At 41.2% G+C, this 18,950-nt stretch overlaps 1 protein-coding gene across 6 annotated transcripts in view; it reads left to right on the forward strand.

Moving 5' to 3' along the window:
• CFAP61 (cilia and flagella associated protein 61) overlaps window positions 1–18,950 on the forward strand; it is a 289,083-nt gene that overhangs the window by 156,372 nt on the left and 113,761 nt on the right. For all 6 annotated transcript variants that reach the window (XM_047854160.1, XM_047854163.1, XM_047854162.1 and 3 more), the window contains one exon: window positions 17,973–18,100. In XM_047854160.1, coding sequence (XP_047710116.1) covers window positions 17,973–18,100 — 128 coding nt within the window. The remainder of the gene's footprint in view (window positions 1–17,972; window positions 18,101–18,950) is intronic.

Raw genomic sequence — 18,950 nt, forward strand, 5'->3', positions numbered from 1 at the left:
ATCCCTCCCCCCCCCCCCCACATCACATACACACAAATACACCCATGCACGCACATACAAAGAGTACACATAATCACCATCTGAACATTGTCCTGGAGAAGTGCTTGAATTCCAGGCATGTGTACTACACATAATCAACTTCCCGAGCACAGTGGATGACCACTGCCTGCTTCCTGCTTTTGGAGTCCTGTTCCTCACCCCTGCCTCCCCTATCCAGGTTCTTCCCAAGAGCCAAGTGGGTTTGTCCTTCCCTAAACCTGCCTCTCTACCCTGGCACATCACTTGTCCAGGTGTTGTGTTCTTTGTTTAGACTCTGATACACACCGTGGTTTGGACCTACATTCATACAGTCACCCCCTGCCTGTGTGGGCAGACTCTTCTACCTAAACATGGGCCTGGGGCCTTTTCTGCATCTCTGGTTAGGAAGCTCAGAGCTGGAGACTTCATTTATAGCCTTTGAATGTCATATCAGGATTTATTGTGTGCTGACCACATGGCGGGCCCTGCCCTTGGCACCAAGTCTGCAGCAGTAAAGTGGGCAATTCCTGCCATCCTGTTGCCTGTGTCCTAGTGAGAGAAGCACACGATGGACAGAGACCCAATGCCAGGTGGTGGCAAGAAGAAAGCCCAAGAGATGATGGAGGATAAGGGGTGGGGGGTGGAAAAGGCCTCTCTGGTAAGGGTCACTTAAGCAGAGACCTGACACGATGGGACAGTGGGGGCCGGGAGAAAGGAGCTGATTTCCCTTCTTCATACCTGTCAGAAACCCAGGCTGTCCCTGGGCCTGCCCCTTGCCCCCATGTGAGAACTGCCTCCACCTTGCCGCAGTCCCGTGGGGACACACACCCAATGACACAGCATTGATGCTTTGCCTTTGATTTCACAGTTATTTGAAATGATTTGCATGACAGAAGCCAAACTGACGCAGTTCGAACATTTCAAATTTTGTACGTAAACCTTCCTTTTCTTTGTAACCTTCTTTGTAGCTTTTTGCTCAAAGAAGATCAGAGCTATGTGGTGTTGTGACTCCCTTGAAACATGATTTCTATTTTTAATAAAGGGAAAAAAAAACCAACTCAGATAAGAGTTTAGAATTTCAGGTATCCAAATGTTTGGAAAAGGTTAAATATTTTACCTAGATGGCAGTTGGCCTCTTAGGAATTCCTGGGGAAGGCATTGTGTCTGTTTAAGAAAAAAATGACAAAGTAACTGCTATTTTGAAGGCTCTACTTAACAGATGTGTAAAGTATAGAAATCTATGTATTATTAAATAATTCTTTATAATATGCTCAAGAATAAGCAATTTGTAAGCCTGTTTATGTTCTCGCCATCTGGGCACATTCTGTCACCCATCTGTTTCATGTAATTATGTAATTATCAATATAAGGAAAGAATAGGTGATATAATTAACAAGAAAAACCGATCCACACTGAAGAGTAAAAATGACATGCATCTGTTGAATTGCTTTTTGTTTCTCTTCCTTCATTGTTAACTGTTTTTTTCATTTCACAGTTGTATTCAGCCTGGCGACTTGGATCGCACCCTTAGGAGAGCTGTTTTTGCCATGGTGTGCTCTTGCATGCTTTCTCTCTCAATCTCTCTCTCTCTCTCTCTCTCTCTCTCTCTGTCTCACACACACACACACACACACACACACACACACACACGAAAGCAGAATGATTAATAAAGTGTATGGGAGCTGACATAACTTTGACAGAAATGAGCAAGGTCTTCTTGGTGTTTTTCATTGATTCTCTACCTCTGGGGAGAGCCCTGATTGTCATTTCCAGAACACATAATATAACAGCTAGAACTCTAGGAAATATTTAAATTAATTAGTGACAGATGGAAGGACTGGGCCAGTGTGTGGCCCTCACATAGGATATTGGAGAGAGGAGCTGCTTTAGAAAAATTCCCCTACTTGGTATTTTTAATGTCAAGGCTCAAGCAATACATGTCATTTTATGATAGTACCCAATGGATTGGGTTCACTTCCACACAATCCCACTAGTTAACCATTCATTCGTGTAATGGATGAAACGATGGTGCCTCCCTGGTCTTTACAGATAGCAATGCAGAGCAAGTGGCCACCCACTCTTCCGTCTGCCCAGGAGAACTGACCTTCTCCCTGTGACTTGGGATAAGCAGAGGGGTGCACGTGTATATCTGTGGAAGGACATTGCAGTGATTTCTCCATTTCTGTACACCCCCACTCCTGTTCTCCAGAGAACAGACGCCCCCCACAGGGGTTTGAGGAAGCCCTCATCATGACAAAACCTTGGATTTCAGTTCTAAAGTATACAAAGAAGAGGCAACCCCCTGAGCCACTTAGATGACAATGGTTACCAGAGATGAAGAGAAATCTCCACACTTCCTTCCACTGATTTAAGGATCAGGAGCAGGGCTCCCATGCAGGCTTCTTGATGTGCTTTGCAGACCATCTTGCCCTTCCTTCCAGGGCTACCCCCCTCCTCCCCTCCCCCACTGCCTGTTCAGGGTGTGTGCACTGGAGGGGCAGGATACTCAAGAGGGAAGTCCCAGTGTTGCAGACCCATAAAACTGCACAACAGCTCCCACCAAGGAGTTAAGCTTCACTCACAAACTAGAAATCTCTAATTCAGTCAGTTTTTGATATCTGACTAAAACTGTTTTTTAAAACGGTGCCACACACCAAAGAGGGCTGGCTCTGTTTCCCCTTGCTAGGTGATCATTTTACGCACTGAGATGGTGTTGTTTTAACAACCTGTCCTCCTTGTCGTGGCCCACAACAGAGCCTCCTGAGCCCACTGTGTTGGTCCAGGTCTGGCTTGCTGGTTGACTTCCCGCACGCGGAGTCTTGTGTAAGGGCAGCCACTGACTTCCCGCCTCCCCTGGTCTGTGATGTAGAAGAAAATAAATAACTGGCTCCCACCTAGGTTCCTCTTTGTTCCTTTGAATGGTTTTCTTTGATAAATTCTCCATAAACGTAATGCGAAAAACCATCCCCCAGTCTACTTGTATTTTGAATTATTCTGTGAATTTATCTTAAGCTATGGGCACCCAATGAACAACTATATGAGAGAAAATCACTAGGCCCCCTGTGGGGAGAGTATTTTAAAGGAGTAAGTAATAGGGACAAATGTGGCTAGATTACTTGAGGGATTTAGTGTGTTGTGACTTAATATTTGCTTATTTCCTTAATTCCACGTTAAAATGATTTAATTGCAACCATACTGACTGATCCATTAAGGATTTTAAAGGGAAGAATACAATCTGATTCCTAAAGAACCTTTCTTGTGTCATTTCTAGTTTTGAAAAGGTTTTATCAATGATTTTTTTAAAGAAACATTTCAGTTTATGTTTCTTAGTCTTTTTTTTTTAACAAAAGAGCATGGGGTGGTGGTTTTCCATGAGAAAATTATTATAAAAGAGCTATTTATATATACATCATATTCAGCTAAAAACTAAAAATGAAAAAAAATCCTTCTGTTTCATACCAAACCAAATTAAAAATCATTAAAGCTTAGACTAAATGGTTTTCATTTAACCCTCAAAAGTGGCATTAATTTTTCAAGTGGTAACTGTTGCTTAAGATGCTATTGTGCCTGTGTGATAAATGTTTAATGATTTGGTAGTACATGCATGGCTTAAAATCCATTATTTATTGCACCTTCGCTTGCCTGGCAAAGGTGATGATTTTATAGCCCCAGCAGTCATGCAAACACATTTATACCAAACCGATGACTGATAATAAATTTCCTTACTGTAAATGTCAGTGGGTTTCATGTGTTGCTGCCATTACATCTTGTTTGGAAGCCGAATGCTACACAGTTATGGGAGGCGCCAGATGGTGTCATTAACACGAACGCTGGGACTGTTTACCGCTGACGTGCATGTGAGAAATTAGAAGTGCCGGCCTGTCTTTGCACTGAAGCATGATGTCAGTGGTGCACAGGTGTAAAGACAGGGCAATATGCTTGCCTATTCCCTTCCGTCCCACCAACAGGGATTTTAGGGGGTTTCTTTTTGAAAATAGTTTTGTGTTTGAACATAGAACAGAATGAACCAAAGGGGAATACTTTCCCAAAGACTCCTGCTTGATTTTGTGTGTGGGGTCCCAAACACCCTGAAAGTCACACCTGTCATCCCATAGGTGGCTCCCAGCTATCAGTGGCAAGCCAGCTCCCCTTCCAGGCATGGCAAGGCCTTTTGTACTAAATAATTACAGCAGGATTGTTATTGCTGTGTGTGTGTGCGTGTGTATGTGTGTGTGTGATAACTTCAGATATATAAATGCTTATTTTGGAGAATTTTCTGTTGAGAGCATGGAATTAGCCTTTCCAGAAAGGGTTGTCAAAATCATTAGGAATTGATTCAAAGAATGAGGAAAAGAAGGAAAGTGGGAATGTTCTGTACTAATTTCTTCCACGCAATAGGCACTTCTTTTCTTTTTTTTCTTTTCAAATTTTTATTTAAATTCCAGTTAGTTAACATACAGCACAACGCTGGTTTCAGGAGTAGAATTCACTGGTTCATCACTTACCTACACTCAGCTCTTCTTTTCGCAAGAATTGGCAGTGGGACCAAGACCTTTACTTTGCCTGCTCTGATATGAAGTATCTGAATGACTGAGATTAGCCTCCCTGTGTTTTATTAAAATATCTCTCTACTTTAATTGGGCAGTGGCCACTCCCATTTATAGTATTTCAGCTTCTTCCTGCTGAGGTTTCTGCCTAGCCCTCTTCTTTTCAATTTAAAAAGAGTCTGGATTTATTGTCTTCCTTCATGCAAGTCCTTCCCTTGAGTCATTGATTCTGACCAAATTCCTTTGAACTTTGTTTTTAGCCTTAGCATTCTCCACAGGAATGTTCAGAAAGGCTTCTTCCTTCAAAACAATCATTGTGCATTGCTCTTACAAAAAAGTCCAATGAACATTTTGGTGTGCAGAATTTTAAAGTCATGTGAAAAAGAATACAAACCATTGTTTGCTTTGAGATGAAAGAGATATGCTTAATTTCTTCAGACTCACCCAGAGATACAATTGGATGTCAACAGGAATAATGAGCCTAATTGAAAGACTGAAAGCATGCTTGAAGGCACACCTTCCAAATGAAAATTAGAGTCAGGACATGCAAGCCCGTGTTGAAAAGAACCAGGGGTGAAAATAAAGAAATGTTGGGGAGACAGCAAGATTGAAAAGCTGTATCTGTGGAACAGCACTCACTTGGACAGAGATGCTCAGGAAAATGACTTCTTCTCCTCCACAGGTGCATTTTCCTAACAAATGAACCCGAGGCCTAAACCAGCAGTGCAAATATCCAGGTGCTCAACCTGAGCAAACAGCTTCTCCCCTGGGAGAACAAATAGAAAGTTCTCATCTTATCTTATTCTGTGTCCAAAGGTGGGAGATGGCAGCATGAACACAGTTGGTCATTGGCTTTCTCTCCTAGCTTCCTCTCCAGACCCCTGCTCCACTCCTTGCATCCCCTTCTGTGTCTGCTTCCTGTATTGTCCAGGCAGGACCATCCTGCCTTCTCAGGACATCACCTGAAAACGCATTAGTAAAGACTGATCTGTATTTCAGTGGGATGTGTCACCCTTGTAGACCCTTGTCCTGGCTTTTCGCCTCTCATCCAGAAAGTCGTTCTCTCCCTTGTCCATCTGGACATATTGATCCTTTCAAATCCAGCTCAGCCAGCACTTTATGTAAGAAGACTTCCTTGCCATCCTAGACCACCCAAACATCAGCTGATCTAACAGCCTCCCAGCTGGGTCCAGAAGAACTGCCTAGCTCAGCACAGCCCATACTGCTGGCCCACAGTAACCTGAGCTAAAGAATGTTTGTTCTTTCGATTCACTCAGTTTGGGGTTGGTGTGTTACACAGCAATAGCTTCCTGACACACTACCCTTATCACTGCATTTTATATACTGTATTTTATTTGTTTATAGGTCTGTCATCTGACTTAATGAGAATTAAAGATGGGAACCATGCCTCATTCTTACCTTAGCACACTGGTCAGTGTTTGGCACATGGTAGATCTTCAATGTGTATTTGTTGAGTTGACATTGTTGCATTAAGCTCTACATTAAAGTTTGATGGCAGAATTTCAGGCAGCAGGATACTGAATGGGCTTATCTTAATGCTCTCAGAATCATTCCACGTATCCACCTGCCTTCTCCACCAAGTTAGACTGGCTTTGGAATTTTATACGAATACTTTTTCTAATTATTTCTCTGACTAGGGACAGGACTGTGTGACATTGTAACTCTCTGCTATGTATATGTAAGTTCCTTCTGTAGGAATGAGGGAAGATTCCGGTCTACTTCCATGATATTAAGTGCAAAATATTTTCAAGCCAGTGGCTAAGTATCAACTGTTCAGGCATCCCTGATAAGCTACATGTCCCATCCTTTATGATGTGGAATGGAAAGAGGATGGCTGGAGGTCCTCTTTCTTTAAGCAAGTAGTATTCAGATGGATGATACCCCATACATTCTCCATAACCCTCACTCTTACTTTTTTAGAAAGGGAAAACCACAAACAAACAACTTTTTTTTAATTTAACAAAAATCTCAAGAAAATAAATTTATCACAGATTATTTTTCTGATTCCTTGCCTAATTATTAAAACATTCAGAGTCAAATTCTTTATTGTAAACACATTCAGATATGCAATTTTCATTTACCTGGAGGACCATTCTTGTCTTCAGATACCTAAAAGAGAATGTCTTCACTTCAGAAGGGCATTATTTAACAGGAGGAGTGCCTTCCTTCACTTTTGAATTTGAGTGTTTGCAAAACCTTTGAGGCCATACCTTCATTTTATTTTATCACAAGTGGGTCTTTCATGGGGATATAGAAATTGAGAATAATTAAGCAGCAGTGAAGTTTCTCAAGAGAGACCTATGCACTGCAGTAGTAATTTGTGCTTTGAAAACAATACAGGATCAGGTTATCGATCCTGCAAACCATTTCCTTGCCATGGATTTGCTTCATTCCTGCCTTTCCCTGTGTGTTCACACTGGAGAAGTCATTTCTTCCCTTTGTAGGGGACACTGTATGAAAGATGATACCTGGAGTGCCAAGTAGCTGAAACATGTCAGACAAGATTCAACTAGGGTGATGCAGAGGCTCTGGGGACATTTCTAAACACGTGACATGAGGGGCACCTGGGTGGCTCAGTCGATTGAGCGTCCAACTTCGGTTCAGGTCGTGATCTCACAGTTTGTGGGTTCGAGCCCTGTGTCGGGCTCTGTGCTGACAGCTCAGAGCCTGGGGCCTGATTCAGAATCTATGGCTCCCTCTCTCACTCTTTTTCCCTCCCCTGATCATGCTCTGTCTCTCTCTCTCTCTCTCTCAAAAATAAACATTAAAAAAAAAATTAAAAAAAAATAAACACGTGACATGACTCAAGGTAGGAAGGAAGGGATATGGAGCCATTTGAGGTTATCATGGTACACGTGCCAGTGTGCCTGACATTGGGGATCAGTGAATCTTGTGTCTCTGAAAAACCATCAGTGGATCTCCCTTGCCAATGCTCATGTATGCATCAAAGCAATAATACTTCTTTTTACAGTTTGTTTATTCATTTTGAGAGTGAGAGAGACACAGGGTGGGAGGAAAGAGAATTCTAAGCAGGCTCTGCACTGCCAGCAAAGAGCCTGATGCAGGACTGAAACTCACAAACTGTGAGATCATGACTGGAGCTGAAATCTAGAGTCCGCTCAACCAACTGAGCCACCCAGGTGCCCCAAAGCAATCAAACTTTTAATGATTTTATGAGCTGCTTGTCAAGGGCAGTTACTTAATTAAAAACAAGTAAATCAATTTATCAAATCTAAGACACTATCATTTATAAATTGTACCTTATTTATGTACCATGAAGGAAAAAAAATGGCAAATTAAGCTATGACACAGTGTTTTAATGGGAGTCCTGAATAGAATATGAATCAGTCATATAAATCTCATTGCTTTGAAATTTCTTTCATCTATTCAGAGAAGAGAGGCAATTTACATTCCCTTCAATTGCACTGTTTACTATGTGATGGGAATAAAACTTTTGCCGGTGTCTCAGTAACAAAATGTAACACAGGTATCTACTTGTGGGTATCTGTCATCCTTTATTTGCTCCTATAAAGCACTTGATTTTTGCATTGCAAGAAAATATGGAATGACAGCCATTCCTCCAATGACTAATATTTGCTTCACTAATATCAAATTTGCACCCTGCTGTTCAGTTTTCAGACCTTTATGGGAACACAGTAAGTGTTCATTTTAATGCCAAATCATGCTGCAGTCTTTTTGAAGACATTGTCAGTAGCAGTTGCACACATAACACACAGGATTCTCTGGAAGTGATGCCAGTGAATAGCCATGAACAAGTCACCCACACCCAGGAAAGGAATTGTGTCACTGCCGCTGCCTGCTGACTGCAGTGATTAAGATGATATTGACTGTGAGGTTGATTTCAGGGATGCCAAGATGTGAAAGAAGTGTGCCTCCTAGAATCGATGAAATCCAGTAAAGGTCACTCAACTCAACTCCCAAAACACTTTTCTTCTAATGTAAATGTGTAAAAATGGCCACAAGCGAGTGCCATAGGGTGGCAATGATTTTCACTTTTTATAATGTTTGCAAAATAATGACAATATCCAGATGAGGAATAAGGGTGTACAAAGGATTGGTACAGATAGAGTTGATAAGAGCAATATAAGAAAAATGCAATTTGAAGAAGTTTATGCAATGTATTAGAGCAGTTTAAGGAACTAGGTTGCCCCCAATAGCCATTGCTCCCTTTAGACTTAATAATGGAACCTCGATTTTATCCAAGGCAGCATCGCACCCAACTCTTTCCCAGCCTCCCTTGCATCAGGCATAACCATATGATTCAGTTTTGGCCACTGAGATGGAGGCAGAAGTAGTTGGAATGGGAATTCTGGGAAGGACGCTTAAAGGGAGTGGCTCAGCTAGGAGGGAGGCTCCTTTTTTGTTCCCCCTTCTCTTCTTTCTGCTACCTGGAGTGCGGATGTGATGTCTGATCTCCAGCAGCCATCCTGGGCCATCTGTGAGGATGGAAACCTTGCACTAAGATGGGGAGTTAGGCAGGTAAAAGTCTGGGTCTTTGATAAGTTTATGGCACTCAGTAACCCTGGACTTCATATTTCCAGATTCCCTTCGGGTAAAAGAGAAATTGTCTTCCATCCTGTTAAAGCTACTATTTTCTGTTTAAGCTAGGTTTTCTGTTGTAGACAGCCAAGCCCAACCCTAATTTATACAGGAATCCTCTTTCTTTCAGGTAGGATTCAATCTATATGGGAGAATGCCACAAGAATTTATTATGCTCCCACTGTCTGCCCTGGATAATGTGAAGAATGTAAAGAAATTAAAGATATATAATTATTTAAACAACAATTCTTCATGGGTAGTATTACTAATAACTTTGCAGAGGGCTTCATTTGCCTCCAACATATTTCATGAGGGCCTAGAGTGTACCTGGAGTAGATGATTCACTAACCACAGCCCACTCTGCCCATGTAGCATGATTTGGGGTATGCTCTTTATCATGCTAAGAATGCAAGCCAGGGGAGCCTGGGTGGCTCAGTGGGTTAGGCGTCCAACTCTTGGTTTCAGCTGAGGTCTCACAGTTTGTGGGATTGAGCCCCATGTCGGGCTCTGTGCTGACAGTGCAGAGCCTGCTTGGGATTCTCACTCTCCTTCTCTTTCCGCCTCCCCCCCACCTTCTCTCTCTCCCAAAATAAATACATAAACATTAAAAAAAAAAAAAAAAAGAATGCAACCCAGAGGGGTGCCTTGGTGGCTTAGTCAGTTAAGGGTCTGACTTTTGATCTCAGCTCAGATCTTGGTCTCACCGTTGTGAGTTCAAGCTCCATGTTGGGCTCCATGCTGTTCATGGAGCCTACTTAAAAAAAAAAAAAAAAAAAAAAGAATGCAAGTGAGAAAGTGTCCTTGGGTTATCATTGCTCTCAGCAGATACCATAGGCAGTTCACATTTTTCTGAAGTGGTTGGGCTACAAAAAGTGTTGGGAAAGTTAAGAGAATCCTTCATAAAGCAAGGCTCAAAATCATAGCATCTTCTTCACAGTTTTTTCTTACTCTGTCAGGACATTGGCATTGGTGTTCATATCAGATTCTTGAAAACTTCTAATGATTTTAGCTGAAAGGCTTTCCAAAATTGTAGTTTGTATCTGTGGAAGTGATTTCTCACTTATTAGTTCTCTTTTACATATCTGTTCCTCTCTACCCTTTCTTTATTTGGTAAATAATGGCAATACTTTGCCCCAAAGAGGGTAACTTGTGAACTTTGAAATTTGAAACTGACACTGATATCAATCTGTCATTTATTTTGATCATATTGGGAAACAAAGAGCCTCAAAAAGAGAAAAAAAGGGAATACAGAAGCATAAGAAAAAATTACATTTATGAAGGAAAAGGAGGCCTATTAAGAATTTCAGAAATTCTATTCCTAATGGCTTTGGATCTCCCCATCTTCCATTTCCTTGCATGGACAGAGCTCCCTTTGAAGTCTTTGGAAGCTTTCTGTGAGAAAAATATATATACATGGGTGTGGAGCTGAAAATTGAGCTCATTGTTTTGCCCTTTTAAAATGTGTTTTTCGAAGATTTGCCTTTCATATTGCAGATGGGAGAGAGGATGTGCAATTTTACCTTGTGTAACATCTTTGCCTGAAAAGCTCAAAGTATTTGTAGATGTTGTTTAATGAATAGTTCCCATGTTTGCCTGCTGAGGAAGGCAGAGGTTTGTGTAATTTACTTCCATTTTACACCTGAGGAAACTGATATTTAAGGAAAAGAGGCTCAGAATTTCAACCAGTAGCAGAATTAAGAAAACAAGCCCAAACCTTGCCACCGGGCTAATGGTGCCATGTCTAATGATCCTGGAAGTTGAACATAACCTCCGAATGAAATGGTATCATTAGAAAAAAATTCACCATAGACATTATCATATTCCATTTTAGTATGAACCTTGCATTTATTATGTAGCATCATTTATATTTATTTTGACTGCTTCCTAGTTTATTGGCCTATTTGTAATTTTAGTAACTTCCGATTTGGGATCTATTACTGAAATTGAGTTTTAATAATGCTTTTGCAGTCATTCTAACTCATTCTAAGTAAGTGCATAAGAGAAACCAAACCAGATGTGGAAACACAGAACTAAAGTCTATCAGATAAAATTGCATTTTGAGCAATTTTACACAAAATAGTTAACAGAAATTTTAGTTTTAATTTTAACACAAAATAGTTAACAACTATGCATGAAACTCCAAACTATGAATTTAAGGTCTCTTGGTAACTGTATGTGAATCAGGGCACAAATTCAACTGACTGTGTACATCAACATCATTTTTAGTAAAAAGATCAGATTGAATCCCAAGTAGTTCTGATTATATCTAAATCATTTGTTTGCTCATTTAAGCAACTGGCAAAGAGCCAACTAAAATAATTTCAATCAGTGGAAATCATGTCAGTACTCTTTAAGAAGGGCTCATGAAAAAGTTAATGTGTCTTTACCATTATCTTTATGGTATATTGGTATATGGTATATTATTTTATACCAAAAGTTAATATATCTTTTACCATTTATTGAATCTCTAAAAATGTATGGCAGGAATCATTTAGATAAAGTGAGCAAATCAGAACCCAAAGAAAACAAATGCCTCAAAAAACAAAAATGTAGTTCCTGACTTCAGGAAGCAAACTGTCTCAGTGGAGGGCAGCAAAAAAACCAACTAAATTAATAAGAGCAACCAAAACCTCCTCTGACGGCTCATTCATGGACAAGTCTTGCGCTTCGGAAGCTCACAGGAAATTACAGACAAATAGGTCACAACTTAAACTTGTGCCCATTTCTGTTCCCTATTTTCTCATCTCAACTCCTGTCCCCCTTGACATGATCTTTGTTGTCATTTCCCTCCCCACCTCAAGCTCAGCTCTAGAATTTTCTACCAGGAAAATCCCATAATATTCTTTCCTCTCCTGTCTGGGACTGAACGGAAAGTCTGTATTTTAAACTCATTATGGGACTCACGGTCAATTTCAAGGAACATTTCTTTTAGCCTTAGAAGGTCTGTGTATATACCATAATAGGTGTTGTATTCCTTCAGGCTGGGATACATGTTGATCTCTACATTTAAAATTATCCCTAGAGGTGCTTGGGTGGCTCAGTTGGTTAAGTGTCTGACTCCTGATTTTGGCTGAGGTCTTGTTCCCAGGGTCATGGGATCAAGCCCTACTTCCGGCTCCGTGCTGAGCATGGAGCCTGCTTGAGATTCTCTCTTTCCAGCTGCCTGAGTGGTTCAGTCAGTTGAGTGTCGGACTCTTGATTTCAGCTCAGGTCATGATCTCACGGGTTGTAAATTCGAGACCCTCATGGGGCTCTGTGCTGACAGCGCAGAGCCTGCTTAAGATTCTCTGCCCCTCTCCCTCTAGTGCTCTCTTTCTCTCTTTCAAAAATAAACATTTTTGTAAAAAAAGATTCTCTCTCTCCCTCTGTCCTTCCCCCACTTGCACATGCACACTTGCACTCTCTCTGTCTCTAAAAATAAAAATAAATAAAAGATAAAATAAAATAATCCATTTGTCTAAAAATGCTAACCTAGTAGCATTAGAAAAAGAATTATAAGTGTCTTCACAAGACATGGAGGTAAGAACCTAATTTCTCACCCATATTGTCGTCACCAGTGTGGTATGTAGTTAAATAGCTTACAGAATTTCCTCTGTTTTATCTTTGAAATGACTTACTATCACAAGGCACATTTAATTTCTGTCTATAAAATATAAGCCAGTAGATAAAGCTTTATTTTTATTTCACTATTAAGAAAATTAAAAAGCAAGAATAAAAAATTAGGTCTCCAGTGTGTTGGGCATTTTCAGTGGATCTTCAGACAAAGAAAGGAAAATCTGGCTTGACTTAGAGGATCTTCCATACCTGATGGTATGGTTTGTTTTGTTTTGTTTTTATTTTTGTTTTCGTTTTTGGTTTTTTTGCTATGGAAACCTGTGGCTTGAAGGAATCTAAAGGGAGGAAATATTCTGGTTTCCTTCAAAAACTGACTGGTACTCCTGCTTATGGGAAAAATAAACCCTTTATAAAGCAGCAGAAGCCATCTTAATTTGCGGTCATCACTGAAAGACATTTCCAGGCTGGGAAGAATTTTTTTCAAGGTATTTAAAAACCATCTACCCTAACAAAAGAAAAATGTGGTTTTTTCAGGTCACTTCACCATACCTGACGATGAATATGTTTTTAATTAAAGCCTGGACACAAAACTGGCTTACTGAAAATCATTGTGATGCCTGATCACTTTCCTGAGACACCTACCATCATTGGTACTGATGGCTAACTCTTGACACCCCTGAGGCCACTTTATGTATTCAGCAGTTAGAAAGGTGATTTCTGAGGCCTGGCAGCTGTTGGTGTTAAAGCTATTGTGTGGGAAACAAAAACCATTCTGTTCTGTTCCCCAGCCGCCTTTGTATCATTGATACAGGAGCTATTTCATAAATGTGTTATAATTCTTTGCCAGGGAATTTCATTACTGCCTATGCTTCAGTGTTAATGTGCACTTCCAGATAGCAGAGGGGAATGTCTGAACATACCCCTGTGGAAGGAATCTTGGAGTTCTGACCTCTGTCAAGATGCTGGCATTTTAAGTCTGTTAATTGGACCTGTGATTAAATGCCATCATACTGAGGGGGTTTTGGGGTGATAGTGGAGTTTGGAGCTGACAGCCAAGAAAGAATTCTTGAAGACATCTTTGGTGCAAAAAGATGATTTTATTAAAGCACAGGGACAGGACCCGTGGGCAGAAAGAGCCGAACTGGGGTTGTGAAGACTGACTGATTATATACCTTCAGGTTGGGAGGGGTTAGGGACAGTGTAAGTCTCTAAGGAATTTTGGAAGCAAGGTTTCCAGGACCTTGAGGGGCTAGCTGTTGTTAGGCAAACATCTTTTATTACTGTCTAGTAAAACCTCAGTCATGAGACCCTTCAGATGTACGTCAGGTGCCATATGCTTGGAATTAGAACTGCCAACATATACTTGGAGGTTAAAGATAAATGAGGCTTGCAAAGTAATTTTTATGTGTTTAAGGAGACACAGGATCCTGGGGGGTCAGGCATAATGTTCAGCTCTTTTGCCCCTAGCAAAATATCATCATCAAGGCAGCTGAGCTCCTACAGGGAGGTCACTCTGCCTGTTTCAAGGACTTGTCAAGGGGCTGTAGGCAGTAAGGGAATTTAATTTTTCATTTGCCTTTGTTTCCCACATCTCCATGGCAAGCACTTAAACCCCCTTACATCTTGATGAAGGTGATATTAGGAAACAGAGTCTATAGGTTGGTTTCTGGAGATTAGGCTATGGATAAGATTGCCTTTTTCTTCCAGTTTACTAAGTTATCTGTAAACTGAAGGAGATTCCTGTCCTGCATGACTGTGATCTCTATCAGTCAGCCACTTGCTTTCTTTCCTTCCCCCCTGTTCTTGGGCAGTCAGGAGTGTCCAAGGAATAGCGTACATATCCCCCCTGGGGGAGGGGTTGCTGTTAGCCTGTACTTTGCCCTCAGCTTGCCCCATACTCTCTCATCAATACCAACTTCTATGCTCCCAGTCTTCCTTGCGGTAAACCACCAGACCCAAGGCTGGCTGGAGTGTGAATCAGCTGCCACCCTACCTGTCTTGGAAATAAATCAATCAAAACACAGTTCATGGTGGCACCCACATATACTGGAATTAACTGCTTTTCTCAAAAAATTCTTCATTGACCCCTCTTGGGAAATTCTTCTAGGCCAGATTAGCGTGACATTTATTTGGAGAACAGACATTTTTTCACCCAAACGATACATTCATTATTGTCATTTGGAAAATGTGTCAGGTTAGGGAACTTTCAGTTGCATATAGAAGAAACAAGCTGTCCTAAACAACTGAGGAAATGTGGTAGACTGCATCCTTCTCCCCAGCTATTCCTCTCTCCCTGAGCTCTGCCCTTTGAGGTTCCTCCCACTACAGGTGAATCTCCTTCCCCATCTCATGGGTAGTGGGCTCAGCCACATGACTTGCTTTGGCCAGGCTGAAGAGGTATTGCTTAGTCTTACTTTATGCACTTCTACCATTGCCAGAAGAACATTCGCCAGCTATCTCTCATCAAAATAAAGACAGGGAGATGTGAGGCCAATCTGGAATCTGCAAGTTGGAGCCAAACCCAGCTGAATCCAGCCTTCAGATGTACTGTAACCCAGAGATGCATGAGTGAGGAAAAACAACAGCTGTTTTAAGCCAATGCCTTTTGTGGTAGTTTGTTATGTAGCACTACTGTGGTAATAGCTGACTGATATTTATTGCTCATATAATTGAAGATTCCAAAGGCAGTGTGGGTTTCAGACAGAGTGTGAAAGGAGTTTCTTTTTTTTTTTAATTTTTAATGTTTATTTATTTTGAGAGGGGGGGGAGAGAGAGAGCATGAATGAGGGAGGGGCAGAGAGAAAGGGACACACAGAATCTGAAGCAGGCTCCAGGCTCTGAGCTATCAGCACAGAGCTGGATGCAGGGCTTGAACCCACGGACCATGAGATCATGACCTGAGCCAAAGTTGGTCACTCAACCAAGCCACCCAGGTGCCCCTCTTTTTCTTTTAATGTTTATTTATTTTTGAAAGAGAGAGAGAGAGAGAGAGAGAGAGAGAGAGAGCGCGCAAGTGGGGGAGGGGCAGAGAGACAGGGAGACACAGAATCCAAAGCAAGCCCCACAGAACCCAATGTGGGGCTCAAACTCACAAGCTGTGAGATCATGACCTAAGCCAAAGTTGGAGGCTCAACTGGCTGAGCTACCCAAGAACCCTGAAAGGAATTTCTGTTCCATGTCTCTGTGATTCTGTTGGGGCTTCAACCAAGATTGTTTCCTGCTTGGTGTCATGATGACTATACCATTTCAGGCTTCACATCTATACTCCAATACTATCTAGAAGGCAAGAGGTTTCTCTTTTTCAACCACCATATAAAAGTCCTGGGATTCAGTCTGATTAGGCCAACATAGGTCATGTGTCTATTCTGGGCCAATTATTGAGCAAGGAGGGTATAGTTATGTGACTTGGTTTATGTCAACTGGAGTCCCCTCTTAAAGATGGGAGCAAGCTCAATCTCTTCCAGAATTCATGGTGTGCTTCATTAAAGGTGGGAGCATGCTGAAAGGCACCAGCAGCATTAATTATGGAGAGTGTAAAATATCCAAACATTACATTATATTACATTATTTGGGTCAAGACCTATTCTGCCTCCATATTGCTAGGCTAGCTAGAGCTAGAGATAAGGGTTCTATCCTCTAAATTTCACATGTTCCTTCGTGGATGGCAAAGCATGTGGCCACATCCAAGCTACCTCAGGCACTGGAAGGTCAGTGGGAGCCAAGCTTTACATAGGACTTTACCATTAGCCTACTGGATTTCCAAACTCTTAGTAACTCACGATTTTAAGAAAATTCAAAATAGATTTGGTCTATTTGAATTTGAATATCTCTGAACTGTAGGATGAGTTAATGCTGATGTGATGAGAATTTAACTGAGTGGGGTGCATTGGTGTGGCTGTCATTCCACTGCCTTATGGACTCCATTGTAACTGATGAGAAGTCAGTTGTAATTCTTCCAGACATCAAATAAAAATGTATGTTGAATTAATGAATTAAAAATAGAACTAAGGTCAAACTGAAAAAAGGTGGGAGTAGTCGGTGGGGGGAGCCCATCCGACTCTTGTTTTTGGCTCAGGTCATGATTTCATGGTTCATGGGTTCACTGACAATGCAAAGCCTGCTCAGGTTTCTCTCTCGCTCTCTCTCTCCCTCTCTGTGCCCCTCCCCCACATGCTCTTTCTCTCCCTTTCTCTCAAAATAAACAAACTTAAAAAAAAATAGAACTAAGGACTATCGACACAATAGAACATCCTTTCAAGAATACCCTACTCTTTTTATCTCTTTGTAAATCTTTCCTTCATACATTTACTGCTTCCACTGAAGCCTTTGCAGGAAAGTGAATCAAATAAATCAACTCAAGAAAGTTTTCCAAACATGGGCATTAAAATGATGACCAGTAGGGGCGCCTGGGTGGCTCAGTCGGTTAAGCGTCTGACTTCAGCTCAGGTCATGATCTCGTGGTCCGTGAGTTCGAGCCCCGTGTCGGACTCTGGGCTGATGGCTCAGAGCCTGGAGCCTGCTTCTGATTCTGTGTCTCACTCTCTCTCTGCCCCTCCCCCGTTCATGCTCTGTCTCTCTCTGTCTCAAAAATAAATAAACATTAAAAAAAATTTTTTTTTTTAAAATTAAATGATCGCCAGTTACCTTCTCTGCTTCTAAGAGTTCTCCTTGACCTCAGAGCATCTGAAAGTTTGAATAACTCTTAATCATCCAACATGTTTTTGTCATTCAACTAAGGTTTGTCATTCTACAAATTACTGAACACATGTGTGCAAGGCACTGTGCTAAGTGGTGTGAGGGACGCAGAATGGAAAGAATTAATATTTGCCTTAAATTACCCAACAATTGTAATCTCATTGTTGTTCAAGTTTTCAGGGTGATCTTGGACAGAAGGAAAGGTTGAGACCTTTCATAAAACTATGGATTCTTAACGAGCAACTTGTCTATCTTCTTGTGGGATTATTTACCTCATTGTTTCTAATCATAAAGGGCCTCAGTTTTGTAAGAAACATCCATCAGCAATAAGAAAAAAATTATGTAAACCAAGCATTTTTATGTGAGGCAGACTAGGTATTAGGTATTTTCCCAAACTCATGTTAATATCTTAAAAATTATTTTCCATAAATTTCACTATGGCTGTGCATGGGCATTTAGTCTGATTTGCCGGTAGTGTCCTGGTTAAATAACTCTTCTACATAATTGCCAATCTGGGAGCACAGACTCAGCTATATCTTCTTTAAGTCTCTCTTTTTCTTTGTATCTTTTATTCTAGTTGGGTTACGCCTTGAACCATACAAATAGAAAACTAACATTGGAACCGAAAATAACTGTCAATGCCAAGATTGTTGTGGTTGGTGCATCCAGTGTTGGAATTTCCTTCCTAGAGACGCTGGTATTTTGGTGAGTTGTTTTACTTTATTTGTTTGTTTTTAAATAGGCTCTTCTCTTCTATACCTGAAAGGTTGTTTTGAAAGAAAAGACGTGAAGTTTTTTTGCCACCCCATATACCTTGCCTAGGTGGATTGATGAAGCAGTGAAATATTCTAGACTGAGGGTTGGCAAACTATAGCTCCTGGGTCAAATGTGGCTTTCTACTTGCTTTTGTAAATAAAACTTTATTGGAACACAGTCACATTTATTTATATGTTGTCTCTGTTTTCTTGATACAGTGGCAGATTTGAGAGACCGTGACAGGGACTGTTTAACCTGCAATGCTCAAAATACGTACACTCTGACCCTTTCTAGAATTTTGCCAATGCTAGTCTATACTAGTGTTTCCCTCATTGGTTGAATCATAAGAATCACCTAGAGCATTTGTTAGACTCCCAGACTCAGCACCAGACAGGAACACAGAACACAGAATCAGGAACTCCCAGGGAGGGCTCTGGGGATCTACATTTTAGCAAGTGCTCCATATGATCAGGCAGATTTGGGAACCAGTTTTGACACTGCACATCACAAATAGGCTTTCTGAAATGGCAGACAAGCCAGGGCCTTTCTTCCATACCCTGCATTTTAGGTGCCAGGGAACAGAGTAAAACCCCCCAGGGAAGACTGAGGCCTTCACATCCCTTCAGTGCTGTTTTTTTTTAATCCTCACAGCACTAAATGGGTTTCCTTTAAGAGCACATTTTACTGATAGGTGATTCCCGAGAATTCTCAGCTTCCCCTGACTAGCTCTCCATCTGCTCACTGAATTTCAGCCCCTCATTGACAGGAAGAGCCCTGGGTTATTGTCCAAGAACTTGGG

Source organism: Prionailurus viverrinus, chromosome A3 (genome assembly GCF_022837055.1).
Source record: "Prionailurus viverrinus isolate Anna chromosome A3, UM_Priviv_1.0, whole genome shotgun sequence".
In the NCBI taxonomy this organism is placed as follows: Eukaryota; Metazoa; Chordata; class Mammalia; order Carnivora; family Felidae; genus Prionailurus; species Prionailurus viverrinus.